Source organism: Cyprinus carpio, chromosome B13 (assembly GCF_018340385.1).
Source record: "Cyprinus carpio isolate SPL01 chromosome B13, ASM1834038v1, whole genome shotgun sequence".
NCBI classification, from domain to species: domain Eukaryota; kingdom Metazoa; phylum Chordata; class Actinopteri; order Cypriniformes; family Cyprinidae; genus Cyprinus; species Cyprinus carpio.
Genome location: NC_056609.1, coordinates 13,528,912 through 13,549,561, shown reverse-complemented (window position 1 = coordinate 13,549,561; position 20,650 = coordinate 13,528,912). Strand labels below are relative to the sequence as shown.

At 38.0% G+C, this 20,650-nt stretch overlaps 1 protein-coding gene across 13 annotated transcripts in view; it reads right to left on the bottom strand.

The window, feature by feature from the left end:
* LOC109091087 (centrosomal protein of 170 kDa-like) overlaps positions 1-20,650 on the bottom strand; it is a 40,713-nt gene that overhangs the window by 5,433 nt on the left and 14,630 nt on the right. For 5 of the 13 annotated variants that reach the window (XM_042736699.1, XM_042736697.1, XM_042736701.1 and 2 more), the window contains exons 8-14: positions 17,732-18,190; positions 8,892-9,433; positions 5,959-6,060; positions 4,982-5,117; positions 2,799-4,292; positions 1,463-1,510; positions 166-406 (exon numbers count right to left, since the gene is read on the bottom strand). In XM_042736699.1, the coding sequence (XP_042592633.1) occupies positions 166-406; positions 1,463-1,510; positions 2,799-4,292; positions 4,982-5,117; positions 5,959-6,060; positions 8,892-9,433; positions 17,732-18,190 (3,022 nt within the window). Of the gene's footprint in view, positions 1-165; positions 407-1,462; positions 1,511-2,798; positions 4,293-4,981; positions 5,118-5,958; positions 6,061-8,891; positions 9,434-17,731; positions 18,191-19,611; positions 20,354-20,650 lie in introns of those variants that run through there. The other 8 variants (XM_042736702.1, XM_042736703.1, XM_042736704.1 and 5 more) reach the window with 4 other exon arrangements.

The following is a 20,650-nucleotide window of genomic DNA, read 5'->3' as shown; positions in this document are numbered from 1 at the left end:
TTACTTAAAATCTAAGGAATACAAATATAAGGAATATCTAAGGAACACTGAAAGAACAGTCAGTATAAAGATAAATACATCATATGGTTTTTGTGTCAATTTAGTAACTGTGGGGCACTTTAATAATATGCTAATGTGTAAGTAGGACACAGAGTTGATGAGTACCTGGCGATCTCCTCGCTGTGGGCTGTCCAGTCTCGTATGTACTCCTCTTGTTCTCTCATCCTGTTCTTGAGGAGGAGACCCCCAGGGCTGGTCGTGACCGGAGCGGGACAACCCAGCCTACTGGTGCGAAGGGTGGTGCCGGGCCGCAGGTGAATGTGTTTGGGAGAGTTCCGGTTAGAGCCAAACTCATCCTCAGAGGTAGAGGCATACTCAGGAGGCAGCCGTCTCCACCGGTTACTGGCTGAAAATAGAGACAGCTTTGACTGAAATGTTTACAGAAACACAATTAATAATGAACAATAAAGTTCCATATGAACTGAGGATGTGGTTACAGGTATGCATATTTCAAGAAGGCCTTTAAGAGCAGTTAATGTATGAGTATTTTTGTCAGTAGTACACACACACAGTCTCCAAATGCCTTGCATCTCTGTTACATGATGCAAAAATCTTCTTCCCCACTGGCTCAAGGTTTATAAACATGGAAAATATCTATTATTGTATTCAAAATTCAAGTACAACAATCTTCTTGATGCTTCAAGTTTGTATTTGTACTTTACACTACATAACTGTACAGAGTCCTCATAAAAACCTTGTTTCAAATGGGGATGGAGTAGTTATGAACTCAACTGTAGTTAAAATAAACCACTCAGCACAAAAGAAGCTGAATATTGCCATCACCCTGCAGAAATCAAAACAGCAAAGCTCTTCTGAGCAAATATATCTAAAATATGACACTAGCAAGTGATGAAAAGGATATTCGGGATGATGGTTTTGGTTAAGATCTGGATTGGGATTGTAAAGGTTGTGGTTTTTATTCAAAATAAGTTGTCTTCAGAAACTCCAGGATGATTGGGTTTGAAATTAATGTTTTCTTTGTGCCTGCAAAGCTGTTTCCTGTCATGTTGTTTTAACTTTATGCCACCAGGGGGATAGTGTTTAACATCCACTGACCCTCATTTCTTATTGCTCAGCGCTTGCATCAGCATACGAGACACAACTTTGCTCTGATTTTGACTGTGTGGCATTAAAGGACAAGCATCTAAGAAGTCATCATTTCAATATTAACATAATTCATTACTCATAGCTCCCTCAGAGCACTGGATCTGCAAATATCCTTAAAATCTTTACTCTTAAGTACTTAAATATGAGTAGGCCAATGTGAAAGCAAACAAACTGAGATCCTTTTCATCACAGCATAAATTTATAAAAAATTAAATAACAGATTTTAATAACATTTAAAAGCATGCTGTGTTTTAGTTTCTACACACACACACAAAGCCCAGATATGTTACAGTACCCATGGGCTCCTCCTCTGCGAGAATGCTTTCAGGCTCAAGTTGAGTTTCTGTGTAAAATGGGATCTTTATAAATATCACAAGCATGCAGAAACAGACAATTACAGACAAACATGACCAATCACAGAGATCCAGTCCACATGAAACATCAAGAACACTGCACTGCTAACATCTGCTGAATGCTAAAAGTCTCATTATGAACTTGGTTGCAGAGTTTTTATAGAAAAATGTTATTTTAATGACTTGGAATGAAAAGGCACCCTATCTGTTTTCTAAATGAATTTTGATTAACTTAACGTTTTTTTAAAATGTTAATTTTTTTTTTCAATTTGGAATTTTGAAACAGAATATCATAACTTGATCTTCCAAACAGTTGATGGTAGCCATCGACTTCCATAGCATTTTTTCCTTACTATGGAAGTCAATGGCTACCGTCAACTTCGAGTGTCTTCTTTTGTGTTCAACAGAAGAAAGAAACTCATACAGGTTTGATATGATGTATGAAGGTGAGTAAATGATGGCAGAATTTTCATTTTTGGATGAACTATCATTATGAACTAACTATTATATAATAATAATAATAATAATAATAATAATAATAAATAAAAAAACTATGTATACTGCGTTAAGCGAACTAAGACTTGTTCTAGCACTTGCGTATCATTGCTCTTTTGTTGATTTTGATTGCTTCCATTGTCTTCATTTGTAAATCACTTTGGATAAAAGCGTCTGCTATATGACTAAATGTAAATGTAACTATCCCTTTGATGTTTTTATCATTCATCAGCCCAGAAAAAATCATTCTGAAAGTGATTCTAATGATATTGTTCATGATAGTGTCATTACTGTTATAGTTGTATTGTAGAATTCACAATTCTAAAAAGTTAGAACAATTACTAAAACTTTATAGTTATCATTACAGTAATCTTCCTTGGTGTGAACAACCCTTTACTATTACGTTTTGTTTTTAAAGCAAAATATTATTAACTTAACAGGACTGTCCTAAAAATGCAAAACTGAAGAACAGCATTCTGTCAGTACAATAATTTAAACCCTGCTTTAAATTATACATTATATATATATATATATATATATATATAGATAGATAGATAGATAGATAGATAGAAAAATAGAAAGATAGATATAAGAAAACATCTAGATATAAACTTGTTGACCTGACTAGTGAGTTGTCAGACAACATAAACACAGTACTGATCTGTTTCTTTATCTCAAATTGGCAGATCACCTCACTTCTGCTTTCCACACCTGCTAAGTAACATTTCCAAACATGCAGCAGCTACATGGGTATATTAATATTACTATTACATTCCTCCTCACCTGATGGGATGCTGTTGATAGGTGCTGTCTTCGGCTTGGGGTCTGTTAGTTTGGAGACACTATTAGCCCTCATGCGTGCAGTTAGCTTGCTGTCCGGTGCTTGCTGATTTGTGCTTCTCAGTCCCAGACGAAGCGCCGTCTCTGCAGACACACGTGTGGCCGTGGTCCTACTGACCGTGGCCTCCGAATCGCTCCGTGCTGAAAACGAGCCGAGTCTTGTGCGCCGTGGTTGCGCTAGCAAGTCGATGCGTGACTGCGCCTTTCTCCCTAACGGTGGTTTGGAAGTGGAACTGGTGGTGGACACCTCAGACGCCACCGAGACTCTGTCTGCATCCGCCAGGTCAGTATCTGATGTGTCTCCAAGCCGAGCCCTGCGCAACATGGATGCCCTCGTGGGACGGGGCTGCGGAAGACCGGCCTGTTTTGCGAGGGCCGTGGTGCTAGTTTGCAGCGTCTTGCTGGGTTTTGCAGACCTTGTGGACTTGCTGGTATCAAGCTTGGACTGTAAAAGGTCATCGGTGGAGGTGAAGTGACCTTTTGTGTGCGAGCGACTGGAATACGTCTCCTGGTCCGAGGACAGGATGTCTGAGATGGCTAACGAGGAAGTCTGATCGTCGTCAGTGAGATCTTGGGACGGTTGGCGGCTACGGGAGGCTGTCTGCACTGAACGACGAGTATCTGAGCGGCTTTCTGTGGTCTTGGTCTTTGTTTTCCTCTCAAGACGTTCCCTTGCACTGGTTGTGGTTTTCGATGTGGTGCTTGCGTTGCTTTTCTCTCTATAAAGGCTGCTGAGGGATCGACGCTTCTGAATCACCTTTCGATCGCCCTCGGCTGCCGCCTGACTGACCGTGCTGGCCGTGTCAATATCGGATTCGGGGGATAAAGGGCAGGCTGGGGGCGTTACCGGGTCCAACTTTTTCTCATCGCGGAGTTTAGCCTCAAGGAAAGCCATGACAGCTTCAGTGTCTTTGAGAAGAGTCGCTGTGTCCATGCTGCCCACCGAGTCGCTTCGCTCCCTTCCTCCGTTCTGCCGGTTGATGCGAGGAATCAGTTCTATGGGGACATTACCGCTGGGCTTCTCAATTGTAAAACTACCCTGCCTCACCAGTGGCTTCCCAGACCTCTCCCCGTCACTTCCTTTACTCTTACCCTCAGAACGCCTCCTGCGACTCTCCTCTGATGATCTCCTCTCTCCACTTCCCAGGGGGTGCACAGATGACTGTTTTCCTGCCTTCCCATCCTGCTGGATGCTCTTGGATTGGCTGGACACAACGTCCTTGTTGTCTGGAGTGCCGATGCACTCACCATCACCTTTATGGTCATTGTGGCTTTCTTTTTCTTGGGGCTCGGTGTCCTGCTTCTCACCAATCTCAGAGCGCTTGATCTTGTCCTCTGTGGGAAGCTGTGGTAGAGTCCTTCTTTTGCGCTCAGCTTGGCTGGAGGTAGTGGAGCCAGTGCTCTTGATAGATATGCCGGCCTCAAATGCATCACCGTCTGAAGTTAGAAAAGAAAATATCTATTAAATGCAACGATATATACAGTACTGTTCAAAAGTTTGGGCTCAGTACGATTAAAGTAATTAATACTTTCATTCAGCTGGTATGTAATAAATAGAACAAAAGTAATTCATTTATAATGCTACAAAAAACAATCATTAACACTTTAGTATAGGGATCAATTCTCACTTTTAACTAGTTGCTTATTAGCATGCCAATTATTAACATATTGGATGTTTATTAGTACTTATAAAGTGCACATTCTGCATGACCATATTCTACATCCCTGATCCTACATAATACCTTAACTTAACAAGTACCTTACTAACTATTAATTAGCAGCAAATTAGGAGTTTATTGAGGCAAAAGTCATATTTAATGGACTGTTAATAGTGATAATTATTGAGAATGACAAAAATGCTGAAAATTCTGCTTTACCATAACAGGAATCAATTATATTTTAAAATAGATTAAAATAGAAAACAGTTATTCATAATGGTAGTAATATTTGACAATATTACTGTTTTAAAGAGAACATTTCATCAGTAGTGTACATATACATTAAAAATACATTATAAATAATATAACAGGTTGGTTCACAAGATTGTAGATAGATATAATTATTGTACCATTCGTTGGGGTAATACCAGTTATTTGGTGATATGTTCATACAAATCTGTAAAGTACCTCGCTCTTGATGGACAAAAGCTGGTGGTTCTGCCCCAGAGCCCTCTGGGTCTGTTCTCGTTTGATTAGCAGCTAAACTGGCCCACTGTGAAACCCAGCGAGGGCTGCCAACTGCAACCGAATCCTCCACAAGTCTCTATAAATGAACCAAAGACGTTTCTCTAGTCAGTACTAATCACTTAAATTACCCCGTGGTCCAGTTCAGCACAGAGCTGATCCGTTGTGTGATACTTTGGCTTTCTCCTACATGACGTGGAGTCTACATTATATTTTTAATGTCTTTTCCAAACAAACTACACTTATTTTGATTATGTTAGCTTTAGTAAGCGCCACTAAAATAGTTAAACAACAATAATCAGAAAACGCTCTTTGCTCATGCTAGTGGGAAGACTGGGTGTAAACATGGCATGGATCCACAACAAGGACTCTTTTGTAGCCTTATTCTTGTATGTGTGTGTGTGTGTGTGTGTGTGTGTGTGTGTGTGTGTGTGTGTGTGGATATTGCCTTAAGGCAGAAGACTACTACTTCTCATTCCCAAACTGGGTCAGTGAGCAAGTGGCCAGTTCTCAGCCTAACAAGGAAGTGGTCAGTGGAGGGAGTGACTGACAAATCACGCTGTCAGTATTCCAGAAAGTCCTTTCCATATAACATTAAACCCAATCATTCAAACTAGAATGTCAAATGCAGTTTCAACTGGTGTAGTCATAGACCAAAACTAATTAGAAACACATCAGAAACAACCTGGTTTCTGTAACATGTAAATCTGCTGATGAAATCAACAAACATTATGCTGCAAATGATGAAAATCTGTTATTTTAATAAAAGACAGCTGTCTGCAAATGACAAAGTCATAATAATATAATGAAAGATAAAATAAATGGTAGTTTATCATGCAGAATAGTTCATGCAAGAGCATTAATCTAAACGGATGACAACCCGATGCAGACATGTGCTATAAAGGCGCTTCAGTCTTTACCTCAGACACAGTGGAGCTGAGCTTCTTGCTGTCCTTCACTTTTCCACTGGCTTCTCGTTGTTCAGGGCAACCAGGATTCTGAGAGTCCTCCACCCCAAACACCTACACATGACAAACACAAAACACATGCAGGAGAATCAAGGACTGCTGCTCTTACTGGCCAGCTGTGACACAATGCAAGCACCTACGTGGCAAAAAGGTTTCACTGCAGACTCCATAGCAACAGAGCCAGAACAACATCTTGGGAAAAAACAAACAGGAAGTATTAATCTCAGTTCAATAGAAACACCTACACAACACAGGATGTTTAAAAGCAAACTTACGTCAGCTTGAATGACAGTGAGTCTGTATAAAACAAATAATTCTGTCTATCCACCTGACTATTTACTGATCCATCCATCAGGGCTGGATGATATTGAATATTCACCACATATGTGACCCTGGACCATAAAAGCAGTCATAAGTAGCACAAGTATATTTGTAGCAATAGCCAACAATACACTGTATGGGTCAAAATTAGAGATTTTTCTTTTATGCAAAAAATCATTAGGATATTAAGAAAAGATCATGTTCCATGAAGATGTTTTGTAAATTTCATACCGTAAATTTATCAAAACTTAACTTTTTTTTGGACAACTTTAAAGGTGATTTTCTCAATATTTTTTTTTCTCAATATTCAGCCAAATATTGTCCTATCATAACAAACCATACATCAATGGAAATTTATCAGATGATGTATAAATCTTAATTTAAAAAAAAAAAAATTGACCCTTAGACCCTTATGTTTTGTGGTCCAGGGTCACATATTGTTAATTATTTTGGAATTAATTTAATCTGCATTTAATTTGGTTTTTAATATAATTTTTAAGTTTCCTAAAGACTTGATTGTTCAAAAGGTTAGTAAGATTTTTTTAAAGAAATTAATACTTTTATTTAACAAGTACCCACTAAATTAATCAAAAGTAACAGTAAAGAAAGACATTTATAATGTTAAAGAATCCAATGATCAAATATCACGTTTTCCACAAAAATATTAAGCAGCGCAACACTGATACAAATAATAAATGTTTCTTGAGAAGCGAATTAGCATATTATGATTTCTGAAGCATCATGTGACTCTGAGGTCTGTAGTAATGTCTGAATAAAAAATCAGCTTTGACATCAAAGTAATAAATTACATTTTAAAATACATAATATTCAAATAGAAAAAAGTTATTTTAAGTTGTAAAAAATACTTCAAAATATTAGTTTTGCTGTATATTTGACCAAATAAATGCAGCCTTGGTGAGCATAAAAACATTACAAAATCTTACCAACCCCAAACTTTTGAACAGTAGTGTATATATCGAGATGTCATTGTCTACTGAAAATCACCAGATGGCTGAAAATGTTAAGAATTTTGTAGCTGAAAACAACCAAATGTGCAATATTCTTCTGTTTTTCATTGTATTTTAAAAACAAAACGCATGAACATTCATAAACACTTTATAAGTAATAGCACACAGACGTGCATTAAAAGCGACGCTTAAAAACTCCCTGAAGATAAAATGAATAAAGGAGGAGTTGATTGGTTGGCCAAATGAGAGCCATTATAAAGCCATTAGACAGAGAGCTTCACAGCAAGATACACTCAAACTGCTTGATGTTCAGAAACACATTTTCACAAACACAACATTCACAATGCACTCAAGAGAGCATGCTGAAGATCATTACAGTGCTTGTAAGGCTGTATTGACATTCCTTAAACATTCTGACCTCTAATTTATAATGAAAACGTCTGCATTTAATATAGCCGGCCTCAATTCAAACATTGTTTGCACACAATTTTGGCCTTTAGTGCTATCTAGTTTAATTTTTTCTTCTTTTCTTCCACTTCTCACAAGGGGAAGTGACTCCCATGTTAATCTGCAGTCTTGTGATGAGTGATGAGGTTTGATGACAGTGAACTACACTCCTCCACAAACCAAGCCAGCTGGGTAAGTGTTTAACAAAAGGAAGCATGTCCATATACTTATCTGTTAGACAATATCTTAAAGGGATAGTACACCCAAAAATGAAAATTCTGTCATTAATAACTCACCATCATGTCATTCCAAACCTGTAAGACCTTCATTCATTATTGGAACACAAATTATGATATTTTTGATAAAATCTGAGAGCTTTCTGACCCTGCATAGACAGCAACGCCACTGAAATGTTCCCAGACCCAGAAACGTAGTAAGGACATCATTAAAATGTGACATTAAAATGTGAAGTTACAAGAATACTTTTTGTGCACAAAGAAAACAAAAATAAAAATTTTATTCAACAATTTCTTCTCTTCCATGTCAGTCCACAATGTATGCGTGTGGTGCTGCAGAAGCAGGAGCTGGCTTCAAAACCACATGGACTTTTTTAACAATGTTCTTAATAACTTTCTGGGCCTTGAACATGCAGAGTCAGAAAGCTCTCGAATTTCCTCAAAAATAACTTAATTTGTATTCCGAAGATGAATGAAGGTCTTATGGGTTTGGAACGACTTGAGGGTGAGCACTTAACTTATTTTTGGCTGAACTATCCCTTTAAACACAACAGCAAAACTGCCAATTAAAGGGACAGTTCACCCCAAAATCAAAATCATTATTTACTCACTCTCAAGTTGTTCCAAACCTGTATGAATTTCTTTGTTCTGCTGAACACAAATGATGATACTTTGAAGAATGCATGTAACCAAACAGTTGCCGGTCCCCACTGACTTCCATATGGAAAAACATACTGTGAGAGTCAATAGAGACTCAATGTGTGCATTTTCATTTCTGGATGAACTATCCCTCTGAGACACAAATCATTCCCATCTCCTGCCTGACAAGATCATCAGAATATTAATTTATTAATAAAGTGTTTGATTTGATTCAGAATTGCTAATCAAGCAGGGTTATGGTTAGTTTTCGTACCTTATCGATCATTCGCCGTGCCTCCTCTTCCTCAGGGTTGCTTTTATCCAGTTCAATGGTGTAAGTTCCCTTGTCGCTCTGGTCGTCGTCTTGTTTCTGAGCCTCATCTGTGGGACTGGGCTGACCGGTAGCAGCAGGGCTCTGCACCACTTTTGGCTCCTCAGATCTCTGCTTGAGCAGGAGTCGAGCAGCCGTGGGGGCAACCGCTGCTAGAGATGATGACATGCCCTTGCTGCCGTCCGCTGCCGTGGCGACGACCTTAGGACGTGAGGGTGGTGCAGGGCAAAATCCCTCCCCTGCCACGCCTCCGAGCAGTGGTGAGGTCTGCGAAAATGAGTAAGAGCGCCGTTTGCGAGGGTTATCCTCGTCATAGAACTCGATCATGAAGGATGTGCGGCTCACAGAAGACGACCCCTCTGTTTTGACCCGGCCCACTCCTGCGGCTCTCAGGCGCTCCTCCAGTGCGGCGTGGCGTTTGCTGCCAAATCGCAATCCTAGGCCATTCTCGGAATCACTCTGTGTGCCATCCTCGTGTTTACTGCCTGTAACGGAAGATCGTTTAAATGGGTTATGGCAAATTTGAACACAGAGCAGGGCAGTGCTTTCAACCAAGCGTGCAACTTCAGATGCAAACCTAACCAGAGCTAACACAAAATCCCCCATGCGATACACCCTGAGGCATTACAGTGCACTACAACACCGGTTAAGTCTCTGGATGCTAACTAAGCCCTACTCTCAGCGAGAGCACAGGAAAGAAAAGGCAGGGAAATAAGAGGTGGAGGAGGGGGTCATCTATTCTTCAGCTTGGTCGGCTGAGAAAGCAGCATGCAGTCAGAAGTGACAGCCTCTGCTCTGGGAGAGTGGGAGAAACCACTACACACTCCGACAGTGGCCTTTCACGCACAAACCGTGAAACAAAGCAGCTCTTCTGTGTCTCACAGCATGTTCTTTGAACGAGGAGAGCTGGCCCCACCAGCCCTCTATGAGTCAGACTGCATTTACTCTAAATAGTCCAATAACTCCAAGCAAACAAGCGTATTAAATTATACAAATTCAGGTGCATCTCAATAAATTAGAATGTCGTGAAAAAGTTCATTTATTTCAGTAATTCAACCCAAATTGTGAAACTCGTGTATTAAATAAATTCAATGCACACAGACTGAAGTAGTTTAAGTCTTTGGTTCTTTTAAATGTGATGATTTTGGCTCACATTTAACAAAAACCCACGAATTTACTATCTCAACAAATTTGAATATGTGACATGCCAATCAGCTAATCAACTCAAAACACCTGCAAAGGTTTCCTGAGCCTTCAAAATGGTCTCTCAGTTTGGTTCACTAGGCTAGAGCCCTGCACTGGCCTCAAATCTAGGCCCGAGCCCGGCCCTGGCCCGAGACGCTCAGGCCCTAGCCCGACCCGTGTCCGACAGCTCATCAGAATTATCAGCCCGAGTTCGACACGAGCCCGTGTTTTTATTTATTTATTTATTTTATTACACAGCGGAAGCCTGCCCTATTTGCAACAATAAAAAAGATGGGTCAGTTTTGTGTTATGTTTCTTTTCATTTCTTTATCAAGTTGATTTAGAAAAATGTTTGGAGCATTTTTTTTAAAATGACGATTAACGTTAAACAGCCGAGCCGACAGCGAGTAAAACATATTTAATCAATTAAACCTCTCAAATTAACGCTAATACTTTACTTGGCTACAATAAAATCCATATATAAAACACTTCAAGCATATCACACAGACAGTTTAATAAATGTTTATTTATTAAACCACAGTGAGTAAAATAAAAAAAAAATTTGAAATACTGAGGCAGGCTTGCAACAGCGCTCGCAAACGAAATGAGAAATAGCCTACAATCTAAACAAATTAAATTAATTAAAAACAAACTTGCAGGTTATCTTACCTCAAAAATGCACCACAGAACATGTCCATTCTTTTTTTTCCATTAGTTTCCAACAGTTAAACGAAAATAAAGTCCAGTCAAATTAAAAGTTAGAACAGTCTCTTACAGAGCATCGTGGAGAAAAAGAATAGCCTCCAGAGTGGAAGGTTTTAACCCAGTCCTCCTCTCTTCTATCACTCTTCCCGCTGCGCTGAAGACACGTTCGCTGCTGCTGCTGACGGGACACTAAACACAGAGCGAGCCAGTCTTGACAGTTGCGGTAGCAGGGTCTCGTGCTGTTTACATTTACATTACTTTAGAGGCCTCTAATAGCTACTACTACAATAAGTGGATATAAGTGAAGTATAAGCGTGGGTCGCGCTGACGGAAAAGCGTGCGTGCGCGCGTGCGTGTGTGAGACTGTCATGTCAGTATGTCAGTTTAATTATAACGGGTTGAATTATCAGATTATGAATGGTATGAGGTTATGAAATGTCTTTCTATGTTTGTTTTTCTATCGTCGACGTCAACTTCTCATTTTTTTTATTTAATGTCTAAAAATATAAATAACCCAAAAAAGGCCCGAGGCCCGGCCCGCATGTGAGCTATAACGTGAAAATTGGCCCGAAGCCCGGCCCTAGGGCATAAATAAGTCGGGGCCCGTCCCCCTATACATCAAAAGAACAGATTTAAACTAGGCTACACAATCATGGGGAAGACTGCTGATCTGACAGTTGTCCAGAAGACAATCACTGACACTCACTGAGGGTAAGCCACAAACATTCATTGCCAAAGAAGCTAGCTGTTCACAGAGTGCTGTATCCAAGCATTTTAACAGAAAGTTGAGTGGAAGAAAAAAGTGTGGAAGAAAAAGATGCACAACCAACCAAGAGAACTGCAGCCTTATGAGGATTGTCAAGCAAAATCGATTCAAGAATTTGAGTGAACTTCACAAGGAATGGACTGAGGCTGGGGTCAAGGCATCAAGAGCCACCACACAGACGTGTCAAGAAATTTGGCTACAGTTGTCATATTCCTCTTGTTAAGCCACTCCTGAACCACAGACAATGTCAGAGACATCTTACCTTGGCTTAGGAGAAGAAGAACTGGACTGTTGCCCAGTGGTCCAAAGTCCTCTTTTCAGATGAGAGCAATTTTTGTATTTCATTTGGAAACCAAGGTCCTAGAGTCTGGAGGAAGGTTGGGGAAGCTCATAGCCCAAGTTGCTTGTGTCCAGTGTTAAGTTTCCACAGTCTGTGATGATTTGGGGTGCAATGTCATCTGCTGGTGTTGGTCCATTGTGTTTTTTGAAAACCAAAGTCACTGCACCAGTCTACCAAGAAATTTTGGAGCACTTCATGCTTCCTTCTGCTGACCAGCTTTTGAAGATACTGATTTCATTTTCCAGCAGGATTTGGCACCTGCCCACACCGCCAAAAGCACCAAAAGTTGGTTAAATGACCATGGTGTTGGTGTGCTTGACTGGCCAGCAAACTGACCAGACCTGAACCCCATAGAGAATCTATGGGGTATTGTCAAGAGGAAAATGAGAAACAAGAAACCAAAAAATGCAGATGAGCTGAAGGCCACTGTCAAAGAAACCTGGGCTTCCATACCACCTCATCAGTGCCACAAACTGATCACCTCCATGCCACGCTGAATTGAGGCAGTAATTAAAGCAAAAGGAGCCCGTACCAAGTATTGAGTACATGTACAGTAAATGAACATACTTTACAGAAGGCCAACAATTCACTAAAAAAATTTTTTTAATTGGTTTTATGAAGTATTCTAATTTGTCGAGATAGTGATTTGGTGGGTTTTTGTTAAATGTTAAAAAGAACTAAAGACCTAAATTAAAAGAACCAAAGACTTAAACTACTTCAGTCTGTGTGCACTGAATTTATTTAATACACGAGTTTCACAATTTGACTTGAATTACTGAAATAAATGAACTTTTCCATGACATTCTAATTTATTGAAATGCACCTGTACAGGAATTAACATGTAGCATTGCCTCTAGATCATGCTCTGTATAATTTAAGCTACCATTCAAAAGTTTGGGGCCAGTTGGATTTTTTAAAAATAAATTCAAACTTTGGTAATACTTTATTACAGGGACCAATTCTCACTATTAACTAGTTGCTTATTAGCATGCCTATAACATATTGGCTATTTATTAGTGCTTATAAAGTACATACTCTGCATGTCCATATTCTACATCCCTAATCCTACCTAATACCTAAATTTAACAACTACCTTAGTAACTATTAATAAGCAGCAAATTAGGAGTTTATAGACACAAAAGTTGTAGTTTTTATAATGTTATAAAAAAATCATACTAATTGAAACAAATTCCATTCTTCTGAACTTTCTACACATCAAAGAAACCTAAAAACATAGCAAAACTGTTTCCAACATCAATAATAAGAAATGTTTCTTGAACAGCAAATCAGCATATTATGATTTCTGAAGGATCATGTTACACTGAAGACTGGATTAATGATGCTGAAAATTCAGCTTTGTCATCACAGGAATAAATTACTTTTTAAATTGAAACAGAACAAGAAAAAATACTTTTCATATTTTCATAGTTTCAATCAAAACTGGATGGTCTGATTTAATTAACCTACCAACCCTGAGTCCAGACTGTGTATTTAATTAGACTGAAAGGCTTATCTGATCAATATCCGACACAACAATAGCTTTTTGTAAGTGACGTTTAAGGGCATGCAAATCTGAAATCATATTTAGAAATAAAAGTGGTTGCAACAAGTAATGGGTGCAGCTTAAATGCTGCAAATAAGAATATCAGTAAACATTAGAAAACTAGTTCTGCAAATGGACTTGATTTGATTAATTTGATTTGATTATAGGTAAAAATTGAGTAAGGTGCAATGAAAAACCATACTTATTTGTTTAAAATAAAATTCAAAATAAACTCAAAGTAAAATAAACAATTTTAACAATTAAAAAAAAAAAAACTAAAATTGAAAGCAAAAATACTGAAAGAAAAACTATAAAAACTATGCTGAGACAATGAATTTCAGACCAATTAGGTCTCAGTTTCTCTTTCTAGCTCTCCAAATTCCAATACACTAGTTTCCCACCTCAAACAAGAAACAAGCCCTCAAATTATGAAAATAAATAAATAAATCCAACTCACCAGTGGACAATCGAAACAACAATCCAACTCGCCAGTTCTTAGATCTCGCCCCACAAAACAAACAGCACCAATGCAGTTTCCAAAAGACAACCGCAAACACAAGCACTAAAAAAAGAACCACGCCTGAGACTGGATAGACCGCATAGTCTACCAGCCTTCACCAATTATCAGCCCTGCTTAGAGCTCACACGTGAATTCGCTGTCAGCACTCTTTGGCTGCAAAGCACACGCTCCTCATAAATTAGCACACATTTCATTACAGAATCATCATGCGATGGCAAGCAGAGTGGGCTTTCCTCTCCCAAAGCAGGCATGCGGCAGTTTTTACAATGAATAGTCCTACCGGATGGAAGCATCCCAGGTGATCCAAAGAAGGAGAAGGTTTTTTTATTTAAGAAATCTAAGGGGTCTAAGGGGTTTTGGGGACCTGGAGAAGTTTTGACATCCCTTGACTTTTGTGCTTTTTTCAGTTGCTTATAAACATATACATGGCTAAAGTCTGAAAACACTATATTCAGTACAAACTGGGCTACAATAATATATAAATAGCATGTATGTACATGATTGTGTTTTTGAGAAAACAACGTTTATGCGTGGTTAGTGAAAAACTACAATTTTGAAGTCACTGAAATAAGGTTATAAAACACCTAGAGAACATTTGTTCACAAGACTGTCAAACATGGACCTTGTAGCCTAGAATTTTTGCTTCAAAATGATGTGAAAATCATCTTGTTTACTCACTCACAGAAAACAATAGATTGATTTCAATTTTCTAAGACACTTTTTGTTTCGAAAGGACATATGTGAGTAGGTGTGACTGACCATGAATATTAGTGTGATTCACACATGAGAAGACAAAGGCCCGCATAATGAGCTGCATAATGAGCCTTTCAGCCAGGTGTGTGACCAAGAGGGAAGAGTTACAAGAATGTGAGGACAAAATAAATGTATATATTTTTATTTTTGTAGTTTATTTAGAATATATTTAATTATCCCACAAAATAACTTGAGATTCACTTGCGAGTGCAGTTAAACAGTTTATTAGGAACAATCAAAGCTGACGTTCAAAGCTGAATTTTTAGCAACATTACTCCAGTCACACGATCCTTCAGAAATCATTCTAATATTCTGATTTGCTACTCAACATTTTTTTTATTATTATTATTGTTGAACAGAGATGAGATTTTTTCAGTTTTTTTATTAATTGAAAGAACAGCATCGTTTGTAACATGATTATTGTATTTATCATCACTTGTGTGCTAAATAAGTTTTTTTTTCTATATACACGGACTCCAAGCTTTTGAATGGTATAGTGTATATTGTTACACTTGGAGTAAGACTGGAGTAATGATGCTGAAAATTTAGCTTTGATCACAGGAATAAATAAAATTTTAATATATATTCAAATAGAAAGCAGTTATTTTAAATAGTAAAAATATTTCAAAATATTACTGCTTTAGCAAATGCAACTTTCTGTATTTTGGATCAAATAAATGGAGGCTCATGTGTCATGTTGAAATATATAAATGAACATCACATACCTGGCATTTCCAAAATGTATATTGTTTATGTGCTCTGAAGGACATACTTTTTTTTGAAGAGACGTTGAAGAGATGGGAGTGTGTGCCTCGCTTGGTCTTAGCTGTGTTCCAGGTTCCTGAGTGGGCTGCTTATTTGCATTTGCTCGCTTTGCAACAGGTTATTATTTATCTGAAATAAAAAAGTAAGCATGCTGTTTACGCAAATAAACGGCATTATAAACATTAGTGTGATGGTCACTGATACTAGTAGTAATTTATAGGGAAAAAAAGAACACAATTACCACATAGCACATTTATTGTCAGTGATATTTACAGCTTACTTGATACATTTATACCTCAGATGATTGCAAACACCAATGACGGGGTATAACACATTCAAAATATTTACACCAGAGCAGATTTTCATGAACAGAAGCTTAGTCACATTCTTAAAAACACAAGCATGCTTTGTATGTGGGCCTATTTAGAACAATATATATAGTTCTAAACATATATGGCTATATTCGTGAACAGAGACTAGCCTATCACAGTAAAGTTTTGTCTAATCATTCTTACTGACATTAAGCTAGCAACATTAGAACTCATATTACTTTTATATCGTATTGCTGTCTATGTTATAGAACATTAAACAAAAAACCCTGGCATCGTGAAACACTGAGATGATGTAAATGAAACTTCATAATGTTTCACTTGATTATACATTTAGTCAGGAATTATAGTTTGGAAAAAGTCTAACTAGAAAAATGTGTACAAGTTATATGAAAACTAATACAAGCAGATTAATAATAAAAAAGACTTACTCATGTTTATGATCTCTGCTGGGTCAAGCCGCTTCATTCTTCTTTCTGAGGTAATCCAAATCTTATTCCTCTCAGCGGTCTTACTGAGGTGAATTATGTCTTATTCCTCTCAGCGCAAAGCGAAGAGTAACGTTTAAAAAATGTGAAGAACACTCTCGCTGCTTTGTTTGCTGTGAAGCGGCTGTTTACCCGCCGCGAGCTTCACGTAGATGATTGTAATATCAATACCGTGTTCAGCGCGTGGGTGTGGTCGCATTAGATATAATCAAGGGAGACGTGAAAGATTGGACATCGCGTTGTTTTCATGTGGATTACTTTATCATAGAATATCACAGAACACAGAGAATACTCATGTCTCTGTGTTGAGTATTTGCTGAGTTACAGTTTATTTTAATGACGCGTTTCTAAATGAAGATCACGCAGAACCAAGGCTGCAGACAGCGCACTCTGATTGTTTTCTTTATTTTATAATTACACAAAGTTTTGTTGTTATTATGTGTGTATACAAATAAAAATAGACCCATTACAGATTCGATTGATTTATTGCTCTTAACTGTACGATCAAAACTGAAAGAGTAATCTAAGTTCTTTTCAGTCTTATCAGGAGAATATGCCAAAAAATGCGTATCCGCGTTAGTCGACTCCAGAGGGTTAAAAAAAGTTCCACCCCACAAAAATTTTCATTATTTACCCACGCTCATGTTGGTCCAAACCTCTTGCTGTTATATTTTCTGAAGAACACTAAAATAAACATTTTGGAAGGATTTTTTCACAAGCGTGCAGAGAAAGGCTTATTACAAAGGCAAATTACTGGGTTGTTCTTTTTCACTTTTTATGGGTTGGTAGATGCACCAGGGACTGATTATAACACTTAAACATGGAAAAAGTCAGATTTTCATGATCATGTCATCTTTAACACTTTCACACTAGTCTTCTGAAGCCACTGGATAGTTTTATGAGAGAAACAGACACATTTTTCGTAAAGATGTATGTCTAACTCGAATCAATGTCACTGAGGCAAAAATGCTTTTTTAATTTCTCGACAGAAATGTGAGCTAACAGTGAATAATGTCTTAGCTTTGTTTGAAGATCAGACCAAAATATATCACAGAGCTTCAGAGGACAGGAGTTGATTCTTATTTTGGACCATGCCAGCCCTTGGTCATTATGAACTGCTGCTTTGTTTCATCAAAAAATTATACTTTTGTGTTCCACAGAAAAATATGGGTTTGAAATGACATTACGGCGAGAACATTTTTAGGAGCATTTTTCCTTTAAACAAGGAATACCTTTTTTGCACTTGCACTTGAGTTCTAGCTGAATTTTCCATTAGAAGTGCTATGGTAGCACTACATGTATTGCATTCTACCTTGTATTATTCTCATTTAATAAGTTGCTTTCATAAAAGCACCTGCTAAATGAATAAATGCATGCGTAATGATGTACCTTTAAGCCTCTTGAGGTGAACAGGCACATCACTCTTGATGCTCTTATTGTCCTCTTCTGTGGACTCACGCCTCACAAGAGGAGGGTCATTCTGGGCAAGCCAGTCAGCCACTTTGCTCTCAGAGGCCATGATGGCTGCCTGCAGGGTGCTGAGGTCTTTACCGCCAACATGAGGTGATTTTTTTGGTCGTGGACGAGACACATGATCTTTAATGGTGACCTTCCCTGGGGAAGTATCATCAAACTCAATGGTGAATGAGGTGTTGGCCTGTGCGGCGGCGTTGGCTGTGGCTGATTTTGCAGCCCCAGTGCCCTCAGTGTCCTTTGTTGGGATCTCATGGATGCTGTTCTGTGCCATTTGTCCCTCCTTGCTGGGAATCTCAAAGTAGCTGGGCTCAGCGCCTACAGGGCCCAGACCATTTTCCTTTGATTTATCACCTCGCTTGGTCTCTTTGCTCTCTGTGGGGCCACAAAAAAAAAAAAAAAAAAAAAAAAAAAGGAAAAAATAAGGATCACCTTATACGGGTCATGGCCTCAAAATGAACAGAATCAGATCAGCTTGCTATAAATCAAGACTGTTGACTTGAATCATTGTCAGGACAAAGCCACTGTTTAATATCGGTCACATGACAAGAATTAATGGGACATCTAATGGCACCTTAACAACTTAATGGGCTGAGGACACATGCTCTGTGACACACTAGGCATGCTGCTTAATTTTGGAAATGACAAACTGTTTGACTAATGCTACACCAAATTACCAATTTTCATTCTATTAGTTTGAATAAGCAGAAATCACACTGTGTCTAATATACAGATCAGAGGCTCTTAACCCTAGGGTTGCCACAGATAAAAATTTAGATGAAATATATATATATATATATATTTATATGCATACTGTACATACAAACACGCATATAAAATTAAGCTTTTAAAAATAACTATATTATAATTAAAATTGCTATAATTGTATTATATTAAAAATAATAAAATATTAAATGCATACTACCTTTCGAAAGTCACTTTTCATCAATTTCATGTATTTTTGCAGAATAAAAGTAATGGTAGAACGGTAGCGTATGGCTACAATGGTAAATATCCAGAAAAGACAGAAAGACCAAAAAAACATCTCGTGAACACGGTACCAATGTATACGCTGAAAACAAATAATGAATTAATAATAAAATGTACTAAATAATATGTTAATCCCCTCAATATGGCTAGAGAGAGGGCATGTAGGAATTTTTTTAACCAAAAAATGAATCCCAGCACATAACGTGAACAACCAATTTACATTCTCCATTTAAAAATAATATATTTATAACATTTCATTCATTTTGTTTGAGGTGTGACTTCAAAGCTCAATTTAAATAAATAGTAGTAATTTAGTAAATACTCTAGTGTTAGCAACAGGTGCACATGCCTTTTACAGGCACAGCAACATTTTCCAAATCAGTAATGCATGTGAATCAGAATAAGTTCTACTTAAATTTCCACAATTACTTCACTACATCTAATGTACTGAAACTGATGTCTAGTTAATCCTCTGCACAGCACAACCTATCAGAGCGCAGCAGAAACTTCCTATTTTTAAAAGTACTTTTGCACTTCCTCTTTTAAGTTATTACATTTAGAGATACAACAACGATTCTTTTATTCACCCTCAGCAACAAAATACAACAAAAAAGTACTACCTACTATTAGAATTCCACTTAACTCCTTTTGTTTTTTTACTACTAAACAGATATCACACCTGTTTAGCAGAACCTTTGACAATACATCTCAAAATCTTGTATGTAAATTAGCTCCTTTACTAACAAGTTACATACAATTAACTACGTTCAATAAAGAACAAAAAAATCAATACTGAAAATACTTACAAATCTAGCATGTGTGGCTGCCTCTGTGATGAGCGGCACTGGTGTCACAGAGGAGAAAGCAAACACGCCTCTGGACAAATACGACAATGGAGATGGAGGGGGCTGGGCCTGTCTACAAACCTATTCACTTCTTAAGGGAGACGGTTCCCTTTACATTCTCTTCCTCTTTCTTTCCTACGCTGGCTGGCTGTGAGTCCCTGCCTTCGGAAAACCAGCCTTGACTGGCGCCTAAAATAGCTCTGGGAGGTGTTGGCACTTTGATGTGGTGGACTGTTGCATGAATGATTTTCTCTCTCTGTGGCAGCACTGAGGTTTAGCAAGCCTGAAACAAATAATGCTGATTCATTTCAAGCTTCTGCCAACTTCGCCGTCTTCTGAGTCTGTACACTTTGTCTGAGTAACACTGTAAGGTTTTGTTAAACAATGCCACTCAGTGAGCCAGCACTACCCCTTTGAGATATATTTACCCAGCATTCCCTCAGAAAGAAACAAGGCTTCTTTTGGGAGCAGATTTTGCATTTCTGAACAGAGATGGTGCTGTTTTGAGTGAATTAAATTAAGAGGGCTCAAGGGCACGAGCAAGATCTCTGGACTTTGATGGTCTATTCTGGGGTCAACGATAAAAGCGACACACATATTAAAAAAAAGAAACCAAAGTAACTCATGTTTATTGTTATTTTGGTCTAATAACTGTCATTATATACATATAGAGTACATGTACATAATCTAGAAATGTAGCTTTAATTCAGTACGTTTACATGTGCAGATCCAATCAAGCTACAATGGGTAAATGACAAAAAAAAGCACAATATGTTTTTTGCTGTATCAAAAGACTATTTTGAGTACACTTGTCTGGTTTAGTGTGTGTAGCAAATGTGTGATCTCCTGTTGTGGTAAAGCCTCTGTAATCTACAATCCCATTATTCCTGTACGGAGCAAGTTAATGGGATTCCAGACCGCTAGATCAAAACACGCCAGCTTCAATCGGAAACAAATGTTTCAAACTGTTTTTTTCTGGATTAAACAGCAAACAATTCAA